We start from the raw sequence: 13,187 nt of genomic DNA, 5'->3' as shown, positions 1-13,187 counted from the left end.
AGCTGTGTTGAGTGATTTGGCTTATTTCTTTTTAATTTCTTGGCCTCTATCTTCTCCCTGCCCCCATCACGGACATTGAGTTTTTAGATTTCTCCAGACTTAGTCAGTCGCTATTCATCAATCTGCTTTTCAGCTTCTAGAATTTTATTGGCCTCTTTTATTAACTGTGGTCTTCTCTTGAGTGTTCTTGTTGTGCTTTTATGTATTTTAAGTTTATTTTTGGTGGGAATTCAAGAAAAAGGGAGATTCACACATATTTAATTTGAGTGTTCTGTTATTTTTAAACGACCTGGGTACTGGCAAACCGCATCCAACAATACATTAAACGACCTGGGGAAAAATGTAATTGGTTTTTTATTCCTTGTTTAAAAAAAGATTTTATTTATTTATTTTTAGAGAGAGGGGAAGAGAGGGAGAAACAGAGGGAGAGAAACATCGAGTGGTTGTCCCCAACTGGGGACCTGGCCTGCTTTCTCAGTTTGTGTGGTGACACCCAACCCACTGAGCCACACCAGTCAGGGCAGGTTTTTGATTCTTGACTGAAATCTCATTAGTCACAAAGTTGAGTTTTTTTGTTGATGCTTTGTTTTTCCTGGGTATATGTTCATTTTCTATAAATAATGACAATTTAAAACCCTTCTATAAATAGGTATGTAACTGTTTTCCTTTTATATCTTATTCTGAGGATCAGTTGTGGCCCACAAGGTATGTTTCAAATGTTTAACACGCACAGATTTGTCATTCTGAATCTCTAGACAGGCATATATATTCTGCTACTTTTCTTAGTTATTAGGCTTCAAAAAATTGAGAGCTGTCCTGATCCTTAGTTCAAAGAATTATTAGGAACATTACTAAGTAAGAGATAAATAACCACTCCCTGCACTCTTCTCTCAGACCCCTTTCTTATTTGGATTATCCATGAAATTTCAACTGTCTGGTACCTTCCTAGTTCCCAACTGTGGTTTCACAAAGTGGCCTACTAAGGCTATGTCATTTAAATTTGTAAAACACTCCTTCTCTCTCAAATCTCAATTCTTTCCTTCCCCTGTTTTTTTTCATAGCACTTATCACTAGCTAATATTTTATGTAATTTACTTAATTATTTTTTTTCACACTTTGAGTGTTCTACCCCACTAGAATGTAAGCTCAGTGAGAGCAAGAATCTTGGTTTTGTTCACTGGATTCTCCTCGGTACTTAGAGCAGTGTCTGACATACAGTGGGACTTCATACATATCTGTAGAATGAATGCATGCATGCATGCATGAATGCTGCAGCAACAGCTGGCAGTTCCTGACTTTTCCTGTTGTCTGAAGTCCAGCCAATAGAAAACTTTACTACTTAGTTTCTAGTGGTACATTGTAGTGTGTATGTATAAAGAGGGCAGGCAGTATTAAATACATAATAGATTATACAGAGTTGTAAGTGCCGCAGAGGAAATGAAGCAGGGGACGGGGCTACAAAACAATGAGAGAAAGAGGCTGAAATTTTAGATGGAGGGAGGAGGTCAGGGAAAAGATGAATTTAGAGTGAAGAGTTGAAGTAAATGAGAGTACAAACCACTTGGACACCAGGGAAAACAACATTCCAGGCCAAGGGAATGGCCACTACAAAGACACTGAAGTCAGATTATGTCTGATGTCGTCAAGGAAAAGCAAGTGTGGCTGGATTACTGAGAAAAGGGGAGAGAGTGGCAGACAATAAGGCCAAAGAGGTAAGTGAAAGGAGGTGGCCAGATGATTCAAGGATTCAAAGATCTTAAAAATAACTCCTATTTTTATGTTGAGTGAGATGAAAACGCACTAAAGGGGTCTGAAGAGAGGAGTGACATGAACTGATTGATGTTTAGTAGGATCATTCTTGCTGCTATGTTGAGAACAGACAACAGAGGAGCAAGAGCAGAAGTAGTGACACCAGCTAAGAAGTTGCCATAATAATCTAGAGACAGTGGTGGCTTGGACCAGAAGGGCAGTAGTCAGGGTGGTTGAAAGGATTGTATTCCAGAAATGTTTTGAACATAAAGCCAGTAGGATTCACCGATGGACTGAGTGTAAGGTGTAAAAGAAATATAGAAATACAAAATAGCATCATGTTTTTTGGCTTGAGAAACTTGAATAATATAATTAGCACCAAGCAAGATGAAGAATGAGAGAAACAAGTTGAGGGAGAAGGACAGGAAGGTGACCTGGGACGTGTAAGTGTGGGATGACGACGAGTCATGTCAAGTGAGCAGTTGGACAATGAACCTAAAAGTAAAGGGAGAAGTCCAGGCTGGAGACAGGAAGCTGAGAATTGGAGCTTATGGGTGCATTTTAACATCATATGGTTGGACAGGATCACCTATGGAGTGAATGCAGATACAAAGGAGAAAGGGGGGCTTGGACTTCATTAAATATTTGGAGGATAAGATGGCAAAAGGAATCAGCCAAATAGACTGAGATGGAAAGATCAGCAGTACAGAAAGAAAACTGATGAATGTAGTGTCTTAGAAACCAAATAAAGAAACCATTTCAAGAAAGGAGAAGTGGCCAAATATATCAAATGCTGGTAATGGGGCACTTAAGATGACCATTGAGAAATGACCTTTGGGATTAGCAGTATGGAATGCTATGGGGTGAATTGTGTCCCACCCAAAAGATGGGTTGGAGTCCTAACCCAAGTACCTCAGATTGTGACCTTATTTGGAGACAGAGTCTTTACAGATGTAACCAAGCTAAAGTGAGGTCCTTGGAGTGGGTCCTAATCTGATACAAGCAGTGTCCTTATCAAAAGGGGTAAGTGAGGATGCAGAGAGACAAGCGCACAGGGACAGCACCATGAGAAGACTGGCATTATGCTGCCTCAAGTCACAGGGAGACCAGGAGTTGGGAGAGAGGCCTGAATAGATACTTCTGCAGTGCCTTTCAAGGGAGCATGGCCCGGCTGGCATCTTCATTTCAAACTCTATCCTTCAAAACTGATAGAAAAATAAAGAAATTTCTATTGTTTAAGCTCAGAAAGTTCTATTGTTTAAACCCAGTGTATAGTGCTTTGTCACTGCAGCCATTGCAAACTAATACATGGAGGTGCTCGGTGGTGATCATAAGACAAGAAATTACAATGGAATGATAAGGATCTAACTGAAGTGGGACCCAGAGAGAGTAAAAGGGGAAAACGAACACAATGTGTAGAACCAAGTCATTTAAGGAGTTTTCCTTTAAAGGAAAGGACAGAAATAGGGCAGAAAGCAGGCAGATAATCAAATGGCCTGAAAAAGGGTTTTTCTTTTTTATGGGAGATATAATAGTATGTCTGATGTCAATGAGGATTATTCATTAGAGAAGGAAAACTTGATCATGCAGGAGAAAGCAAGGAGAAACTCTGGAGCCATATCCTTGATTAGGTGAAAGAGGATGGGAACGGATGCAGAGACGGAGGTGCTGCCTTTGGCTGGATAAGAGAGTAGGTCATTCATGAGTGACAGGAGAGAAAGTGGAGCTACAGGCCCAAGCAATGAGAGATGAGAGTCTCTTCATATCCTACCCTTTCTCACTGGAGTAGGAAGCAAAGCCATCAAGTGAGAGAGAGAATAAGAGAAGAGCTGTGGGAAGTTGGCAGGCGTGGACAAAATGAAATGGCAATCCTGGAGTGTGGGAGAGAGGAGAAGCTGGTCATCATAAGTGAATCTTTTCACACTGTTGAGACTGATTTGCTACTCTTTGATTTGAATTTTCTCATCTATATTTATAACAAAAGTCGGCCTATAATTTTTTGGGTGGTGTTTATATATCAAGTTCTAATTACACCATCACTGAGCACCGATCATGCACTGTACACTGGGGATTTCTTTCAATTATCTCATTTAATCCTTATAACAACAAGGAGAAGATAAATTACCCCTTATTTTACAGATGAGGAAATGGAAGCTGGGTCTGAGGGGACACAAAGTGACATGGCCAAAGTTGTATAGTTGGTAAGCAGAGCTAGGGTTCAAAGCAAGGTCTGTAACTCCAAAATCAATACTTTTCACTAGCAGTTTTTTATTAACTTTATGTTTATAAAGCTTTTTTTATCTTACTCTAAGTTTTGGAACAAATTAACAGGTTATATGAACACAAGAAGTATCTATTGTTTTTAAAGATTTTATTCATTTATTTTTAAAGAGATGGGAAAGGAGGGAGAAAGAGAGGGAGAGAAACGCTGCCTCTTGCACACCCCCAACTGGGGATCTGGCCCACAACACAGACATGTGCCCTGACCAGGATTCGAACCAGTGACTTTTCACTTCACAGGCCGGTGCTCAATTCACTGAGCCACACCAGTCGGAGATTTTTTTTTTTTTTAAATCACAAAATCCTCACCAGGGAAAGCCATCTGTTATAAAAATGCAACATTTCAAGTTGAAAAAGTAGAGATAATGGCTTGTTATATACATCGTATAACCATTCACGTGTGGCTGTTTCTAATTAAAACTATGATGGCTTTATTTTAATAAATATTCTGAGGAAATCAGGTAACCATTACTCTATCACTCTCACTAATCACCATGTTCTGTCTCACCATTTCTGCCTCTACAAATATAGAACTGTCCTGTTTATTTCCAGCACCATCGTCCCCAGCTAGGCTGCCATCGTGTTAGTCTGGGTGACTGCGATACAGTGCAAGTTCCTTCCCACTTTCTTTCTTCTGTCATTTGTACTCACTCTGTACACAGTAGCCAGAGAGATTTATTTCAAAACGTTCTGACTATTTACTGTTTACAACAGCATGCTGCCCACCATAGGATATAATTGCCAACTATTCAGCTGTATAACATAGTGCATGGTGTTAAACTACAAATGGAAAATGTAATTTTTGAAAAATAAACACTTAAACACAACGGAGGATCCTACTGAAAGGCATTGTGCCAAGTGGTTTTTAATTCACTGATGCTGATCTTTCTCCTTAATAAATCTTCAATTAATGTGCTTATTTTTCCAAACCATTCCTCCAACTCCAAAGTTGCCATTTAATATATGGACTCTTTAATTCTAGTAGTTCTATAATGTAACAATTTTCAACCGATTGCAAGTAGTACATTGGTGTGCCACAAGAATGTTTAAAACATGCAATTACTGACTATTTAGTCAGGGGCACAGGCCTCTTTCCCCTTAGATTGTCAGTAAAAAAAAAATGACAACAGCCAACACAACAATAGTGGTTAGTGTGAATGAGTCAAAATTATACCTATTTTTTGTCAGATAGGCAAAAAATATATTTTTTATTGTGCTTCAGAAGTTTAGTAATTAGTTTATGTGTGCCATGAGGTGAAAAAGGTTGAAAATTGCTGCTACAATGGGTGAGAACAGGCCCCATTTTCCAGTGTTTTCCTCAGCAAAGGGGATTGAGACAAGTATATCACGAACACCTTAACACATTTGTTTTACTAATCTTTTCTCTCCAAGGCCTACCAGTGAGTGGTGTATATATTAAATGCTCAATAAATGTCTGTTGAACATTGTTAAATGAACACAATATATGGTATTTGTAGGAATAATTAAAAACTTTCTACGCAATAAACTTGCAGTTTCAATAAGTGCTTCCATATTAAATTATGTAATCACAGATTTTCTTAAAATGTGATTTTTTCCCCCTCTGAGGTCTTGATTTTCTTTTTCACTCTTGACAGCTTATTTGCAGTATTTTCCACTCATAATGTACTTTCCCTTTCATGTAGAGATGTCAATTTTCTCAAAGTTTACCTTGAAGCGTAACCAAAGACTGTCGAAGTCGGCTGTTTTCTTTCCGGATGTTTGTTAGTTTTTGTTTCAGACTTTTTATTTTCGTGCACAATTCCTCCTTTGACAATTCTTCTAAAGGCTCTTCATCCTCACTGGAGCTCTCGCCAGGCAGAAAGGCATTTCCCGAAAATGGGTCTCTCTAAAATACAAGGCAGATATGATAAAGGAAGCTTCCAAGTGAGGTCAGTGGCTCATCCTACATCCTGCATGCTGAAGGGACCTACAGATTCCTGCTCCCCCAGGCACTTCCTGTCCAAGAGAGGAGGTGGGCTCTAACTAATGATCTGGCTCTGGCTTTGTCTTCCACTGTCCAGGAAACTCAGAAGAAGGGAAGAACATCAATGTTTTATGCACATGTGTCGTGAACATCAGAAATCAGGATTCTGACTTTCTGCCTACCCTCAGTGAGAAATACAAAGTAGAAAAATAGTGTAACAGAGTAGAATCAACAAGATTCTACCATTCAAATCTTTGTAACTCATCCCCATTCTTCATTTCTCCTCTACTTCTCATTCACACCCTCCCTGTTGCCATGAAGACAAATCTGGGTTTACTGTATCAGAAACAGGAGAGACAAGATTCACTTAGAAAAAAGCATTCATGTTGGCCTTTGAGTTTTAAAATAGTTCTGAAGGTCAATAGCAAGACAATAGCCTGAGCACACATGCACTTGTGTCGTAAAACCCAGGTAACATTGAAACAGAAAAGAAATTGGATTACCAATTACCAATTAACAAGCTGCCATTTATATATATCTGAACCTGAAAAAGTGGAGCATAGAGTGGAACTGATAAAGATCCAAACCTACTCTTGGAGTATAAAGTTTTTTAAAAAATATGCTTTATAGTAGAAGAGGTAAAGGCATGAATAAAGTTCCTGCTGCACAGGAAGGGAAAAGACATCCCGGTGCTAGGGGGAGGAGCCCAGGAAATCAAGAACTGGAGTGTCAGGACATCAGATTCAGTTGTGTTTGATCTTCTTGCCACTGCCCTTTGGGGAGAAGGAAGACAGATTATAGGGGTAGGGATATATGATATAAACATCCAGATAAATAAGGGGCAATTCTAGAGCAGCAGGGCTGGCTCCTTGCTTCTTGGTCCATTATAAACCCCCTAAAGAGGTTCCATGTTCAGCATAACATCACAGCAAACACAGCACCTCTCTGAGCCGTAGATGAGAAATGGCCAAAACTGGTGTCTGGACAAGCAGACCTGAGACAGCATCCAGATTTCTCAGAGCTCATGCAGAGCAGCTAGAGAGTCCAAATGGTCCCAGTGTCCTGGTCAGGAAATAGGTAAGTGGGGGGGGGGGGGGGGGCTGGTGAAACAGAAATAGTTTAGTTCACACACAGAGAGGCCACAGGGTGCCAGAACCTTATAGAACATGGCAGTGGGTGCCAGGATGACAAACTTCAGTAGCAGGTGCCAACAGAACCCCCAAAGAACCTAGGAGGCCTGCTTGTAACTCAGCAGTGACAGTACTGGACACCTAGGAACCAGGCAGGAAAGTTAGAACCTTGGAGGAAAACCAGCTATTCCTGCCCAGAGGCTGGGTTATGTAGATTTCTGAACAGTTGCTTGGATCACTTCCCAGAAGAAAAATGTAGAAAGTGGGAAAGGCTAAGAATCTAGGATCCACAGAGGCTTAAATCCTGAAGTGACTGAAATTGTATTAATGGTTCAAAGGAACTTGTAAAAACTAGAACATTCTGTCACTCACTGTGAATGGACAAATTTAAGCTTTTCTTTCTTTTCTTCCTTATCAAGCTGGGAAGAAGAATTGAAAGCCAGATGAGGCCAATTTTAGGAAATGCAATTACATTTTTGTATGATTTGTAATGTGTGCATTTATCCTCACCCCTTATTTTATAAATATATAAGTATATATATATATATGTATACATATTCATTATTATATATACTTGTTTAGGTGACATATATTATATGAGGTCTGTCCAGAAAAAGTCCAGCCATTGTTAATATAATGCAAATGGTGTACACAACAACTATGTAACCTTGCAGCCAAGCAGAGTGGACTGGAATGAATATATGTGAACAACGACAACTTCACTGTACTAGTAAGTGGGGCAGTAGATGCCATTGAGTGAAAATATGTACTTTGTGGCCGTTGCATTCAAAATGACTGAGCAAGTTCAACAATGAATCTGCATCCAATTTTGCATTAAGCTTGAACATTCCTCTGAAGAAACTATTCTGATGATTCATAAGGCTGCAGCTATGCGCAACTGGTGATTGGCAGATTCATCATGACAAAACACCTGTTCATGCATCATGCCTCATGCAGAGTTTTTCTGTGAAACATCAAATCACCCAGGTGACTCAGGCCCACTACAGCTCAGATTTGGTACCCAGTGACTTCTGGCTTTTCCCAAAACGAAAGTCACCTTTGAAAAGGTAGAGATTTCAGACAATCGATGAGATTCAAGAAAGTAAGGCAGGGCATCTGATGGCAATTGGGAGAAGTGTGTGAGGTCTCAAGGTGCCCACTTTGAAGGGGACTGAGGTGTCATTATTCTATGTACAATATTTCTTGTATCTTGTATCTTCTTCAATAAATCTTTCTATTTTTTATGTTACATGGCTGGATATCCTCTAGACAGACCTTGCTGTATATATAAAATGGTAATGAAAATTACTATTATCATATGTGGGCAAGAGGCTAATGTACTGACTCTAGATATATAAATCCTAAAGAAAAAAAATGGATACGATTAAACAGAAATGAAGGATTTTTTAAAATTCAAGTATGTCTATTGAGACCATAGTTCTAGGGAGAGCACAGTAAGTCCTCACTTAACACTGTCAGTGGGTTCTGTAACTTTAAGTGAAATGACATACAACAAAACCAATTTTACCACAAGCTAATTGATAAAAATGAGAGTTAAGTTCCTACAGCATCTCATCAACATTATAATGAAACAATGCTAAAAGAAACAACATCATTCAAGGACCTGCTGTAATTAAAATAATTAGAATGTATAGTCTAGTTCTTGCCACTTTTAGCAAGTACCTACAGGAAAGAAATAAAAATCAAGCAAAAGCTAATCTACTGGCAAGCAACAATGTAAGACATAAAGTTAACAAACAAATTATCAGACCAGGAGAGTATATTTGTGAAATCTAAAACCACAAAGTATTTACTAATTTCTATCATAGATATTTGTGCAAATCAGTAAGAACAGAATGGGAACCTACTAGGCTAGACTAAGGAATCTAACAAAAAAAGAATAAGAACCCAATAGAAAAATGGACAGGGGAGAGACTGCTAGCTATCTCCAAGTATTACTCTCACATTCTACTTCAGTAATAGGTGTTTAGCTGGGCCAGTAGCTGTCAGCTAAAGGTTACATTTCCCAGACTCCTGTGCAGCTCAGTGCAGCCACGTGACTAAGTCTCTGTGATAAAATATGAGCAGAAGCAATGTGTAGCACTACCACATTGTGACCTTAAAAGGAATGAGCAGGTCTTCCCCTGTCTTATTCACCCTTTTCCCCTGTTGGTAGAGAGAAAGCCATGGCTGTGGAAGCTGGAGCAGTCACTTTAGCCCCAGAGATGGAGGCTGTGTGTTGAGAAAGGCAGATCAACAAGATTAGAGGGATACTTAGCATTGTGGCACTGCCATACCAACCTTGAGCTGCTCTTGCTGTTATGTGAAAAGGAAATAAACTTCCATCTTATATAAGCCCCTGTTATATTTGGGTCTTTGTTACAGCCTTTGCAACACATACAATAACTAGTCCAGACTTGGATACCTAGAAGCAGGATAGCCCAAACCTGAGAGGGGTCATCTTATGGGCAAAAAACCATAAGTGTGACATGCCAAAAAGCTGTTGACTCTTGTTAGACCTTGGTGATGTATTTGGTAAAACTGTCACCTGGAATACCTTGGAAGGCTTACTGAGTCTGGAACAAAGAATGTTTATGTGTATCAGCGACTTCTTGTCAGTGCTGGCCAGTTTGCAGAAATGAAAGATTTTTTCCTTCTATCTGTATTTAGAATGCAGCCTGCCATCTCAATCAACTGACAGTCTACTAGTGTTAAATCTTCAAGGCTTGGAAAAAGCCAATTACCTCTATGTTTAAATAGCTGTAGATAAGATTGTGATCTCAGGCTTTTTTAAGAACTTCCCTTTAAGTTCTCTGCTAGACAGAGATCATTTCCAATGAGAAGTATCACATTCAGTGTGCGACCTTCAAGCCTTTTGTTTCACATGTTCTTTCGGTACCTGGCATGAGTCGGAGAGTAAAGAGGCTGAGCACAGATGCCATGGGAAAAGAGGGGAGTTTCCAGGCTTACTTTTGACCAAATAGGATCTGTGGCTGTAGTTACTTGTGATGGATCCAAAGTGGAACAAATAGTTTGGAAAGCTATTAGGTGTTTTTTAAAGATTTTATTTATTTTTTTAGAGAGAGGGGAAGGGAAGAAGAAAAAGAGGGAGAGAAACATCAACATGTGAGAGAGAAACATCCATTGGTTGCCTTTCTTATGCCCTGAGTCCAGGACTGAACCCACAGCCCGGGCATGGGCCCTGACCTGGAATCAAACTGGCCATGTGTTGCAGGTCAACGCCCAACCAACTGAGCCACACTGGTCAGGTGCTATTAAGTTTTTGAGAGAAACAAATTGCTGCAGAAATCACAATACTAGTCAGTAACAGCATGTGACTGTTTTACCCCTCAAGGAACCAGGGGTCCCCCAAACCTGCACCAGCACATTGAGACAAAATATAACTTTTCTCATTAACTGCCAAAAATATGAAAGATGGATATAAATGCAAAGTGTCAATAGGGAAGTACAAATATAGGAACCTCTCATGTACTGCTGCTGGCATTGTAGACCAGTGCAGGTATTTTGGAAAGCAATATTATGGTATCTAGTCAAATGAACTACAAATAAACATATAATTTATAAGCCATAAATCACCCTTCTATGTATTTAATCCAGAAAAATTCTCATACTGTCTCTTAAAAAGACGTATGTGAGGATACTTATTTTGTCTGTTTATAGAAGCAAAATGCTGAAGGCTATCTAAGTGTTCATCATTGGGGAAAGTATAAGCATGTGTAGTGGTTAGACATAGTAGATCAGATATATGGTAGTTATATAGACAGATGCTAAAAACAGTGCCAATTGAAAAACCAGAAAGAGGTTGAGGTGCATAAAAACAACATACTACTAAATGATGTACCAAATGATGTATCCGTAAGATTGTACAGTGAAACATGATTTGTAAAAAAAAAAAAAAAGATTGGGAGCAGACCATATCTATCATAGGAGACTAGTTAAATAAAGAATGGTAAGAATGGTACATAAACACAGTGGAATAATATGGAGCTTTAAAAAGAGAAAGTTCTTTATGTACTAGTGGAAGGATCTTCAAAATATATTAAATAACAAAAGCAAAGAACAAAACAGCAGGTCTGATAAGTTACTTTTTGTGCAAAAGAGTGGATACGAAAATCTATATTCATGTAGGCTTTATTTGAACAAAGAAACATCAAAAGGATAAAACAAGAAAGCAATAAAGGGGGTTATCTGGAATAGAGAGACTGGGACAGGAGGGAGACTTTTCCCTGTTTACCTTAAAATATATATGTTATATAAATCTTTTAAATTTCTTATTACTCAAAATGCTTTATTTTTAATTTAGCTCTCTGATTCTGTGCTTGTGCCTTTAATCAGAAAAAGCCACTTGATCTGGCCCCGCACACATTTCATACACACAGGGCCACCAGAGGCACTGCTGACGCACTCCCTCATTCTAGACAATCTGCTGAGAACTTTAGGTCTCAGGGCATACACTCTTTCCTTCCAATTTGCCTGGGCACACTCCAGGGGTGGATTCTGGTGCTTCCCAGCCTTCTTGGTATAAAGGTAAATAATTCTATTTTTCCAGACAGCCTAGTTTTGTTAGAGGTTGTATTACAGGATACAGCCTAATACAGTGTGTCAAATGCTGGACCATTCTGAATGCCTCTAGACACATCCATGAAAGACTAAAAATATTTTAGTCCATGAGAATGTATAGTATATAATTTAAAGATTAAGCATACATGCACACAAAACACTATATGTGTTACAGAGACATACGCAAATACGTCTCTGTAGACAAACTAAAAGACAAACAAAAAGATACAGAATAAATACATTGATGGGTTGTTCAAGGCCATAGGAGGAGAATGGGAGTGAGAATTCAGCTCAAAAATGAATCAATGAATAAATAAAAGTAGGAAAGACGCCCTGACCAAACCAGTGATGAAGATGGGCTACAAAATGTAGCAGAAAGAAAGAAAGAAAGAGAAAAGAAAGAAAACAGTAAATGTTAAAGAAGAGGTATTTCAATTTCTCCAGTATATTTTGAAAGGAAAAAATATTTCTGACCTTTAATTTTGCAGAATATCAAGGAAAGTTTAAACAATGGCATAGTTGGCCATTCTTAAATGGAGGCAGGTAAAATGTCTTTTGAATATGTTTCTAATTCAACTTGTTCAACATTAAAACAAGAACATGCAATTTTATCCTCTGGTTGAATAAAAAAATTAAAAGAAAGAATAAGTTAATAGAACAAGGGAGAGTACCAGTAAATTATGAGAGGAATGGTGGAATTGTTGTAGAGCAAGACGATAAAATTCTATCAAAGTGACAGAACACCAACCTGTCCTTTATCCATGTCGCTGTTCGCATTCTCTGAATCCATGGTCTCTGTCCTTTTCCTCTTTCCTTTTCTAAGAGCTTGGGTATTGGTAACTTCATCTCCTTGCAAGATCGTCTGCATTTTATCAATTAGTTACCAACAGTTTTCTGAAATTGTAGGAGAGAATGCCCATGTAGATGCTGCTATTCCAGATGTAGCCCAAAAATTAATGTTCTTCCTTAAAAAAACAAAGAGAATGATATATAATATATTTACAACTGTATGTTTCACAATGGCACTAGCCCCTCAAGTTAACTACTAATACTAGATGTTTCCTGTCATTCTTTTTTCCACTGACCAACTTAGTACACATTTTAATTTGATTCAAATCTTTCAAATTCATCGTCACCATCACCATGATGTCATGTTTCCATGTGATATGAAGTGAATTGTCATTTATAAAATCAAATATTTTAAAATTTTTGCACATTTACAAGAGTTTTTCTTGGTAATCAGCTATAAGGTGTCTAAAAAACAAAGTAGAGGTGTTATAAATTGATGCAAAGATATTACAGAGGACTGAAGTTATAAATGTTTAGGAGAAAGACATTAATGATAGCAGATCTCATTAGGACCAAAATATTCCGAGGTAGATAATAAATTACTAAGAAGTTTGTTTGTTTTTTCCCCTGAAAGGGAACGAAAGTTTTGAGATGGGAAGTTTTCCTTTGCATAAACTTAAGAATTCTACCATGAACAATGGGGGAAATATCTT

At 38.4% G+C, this 13,187-nt stretch overlaps 1 protein-coding gene across 3 annotated transcripts in view; it reads right to left on the bottom strand.

Annotated features, from left to right (window-relative positions):
- Nucleotides 1–13,187, bottom strand: part of BEND6 (BEN domain containing 6) — a 58,769-nt gene that overhangs the window by 22,444 nt on the left and 23,138 nt on the right. For all 3 annotated transcript variants that reach the window (XM_028509799.2, XM_036024289.1, XM_036024290.1), the window contains exons 2-3: nt 12,434–12,650; nt 5,719–5,896 (exon numbers count right to left, since the gene is read on the bottom strand). In XM_028509799.2, the coding sequence (XP_028365600.1) occupies nt 5,719–5,896; nt 12,434–12,553 (298 nt within the window). In that variant the 5' untranslated portion in view covers nt 12,554–12,650. The remainder of the gene's footprint in view (nt 1–5,718; nt 5,897–12,433; nt 12,651–13,187) is intronic.

The sequence above is a fragment of the Phyllostomus discolor genome, chromosome 4, assembly GCF_004126475.2.
Source record: "Phyllostomus discolor isolate MPI-MPIP mPhyDis1 chromosome 4, mPhyDis1.pri.v3, whole genome shotgun sequence".
Classification (NCBI taxonomy): Eukaryota; Metazoa; Chordata; class Mammalia; order Chiroptera; family Phyllostomidae; genus Phyllostomus; species Phyllostomus discolor.
The sequence above is the reverse complement of the archived record's forward strand: the minus strand, read 5'-3'. Positions and strand labels throughout refer to the sequence as shown.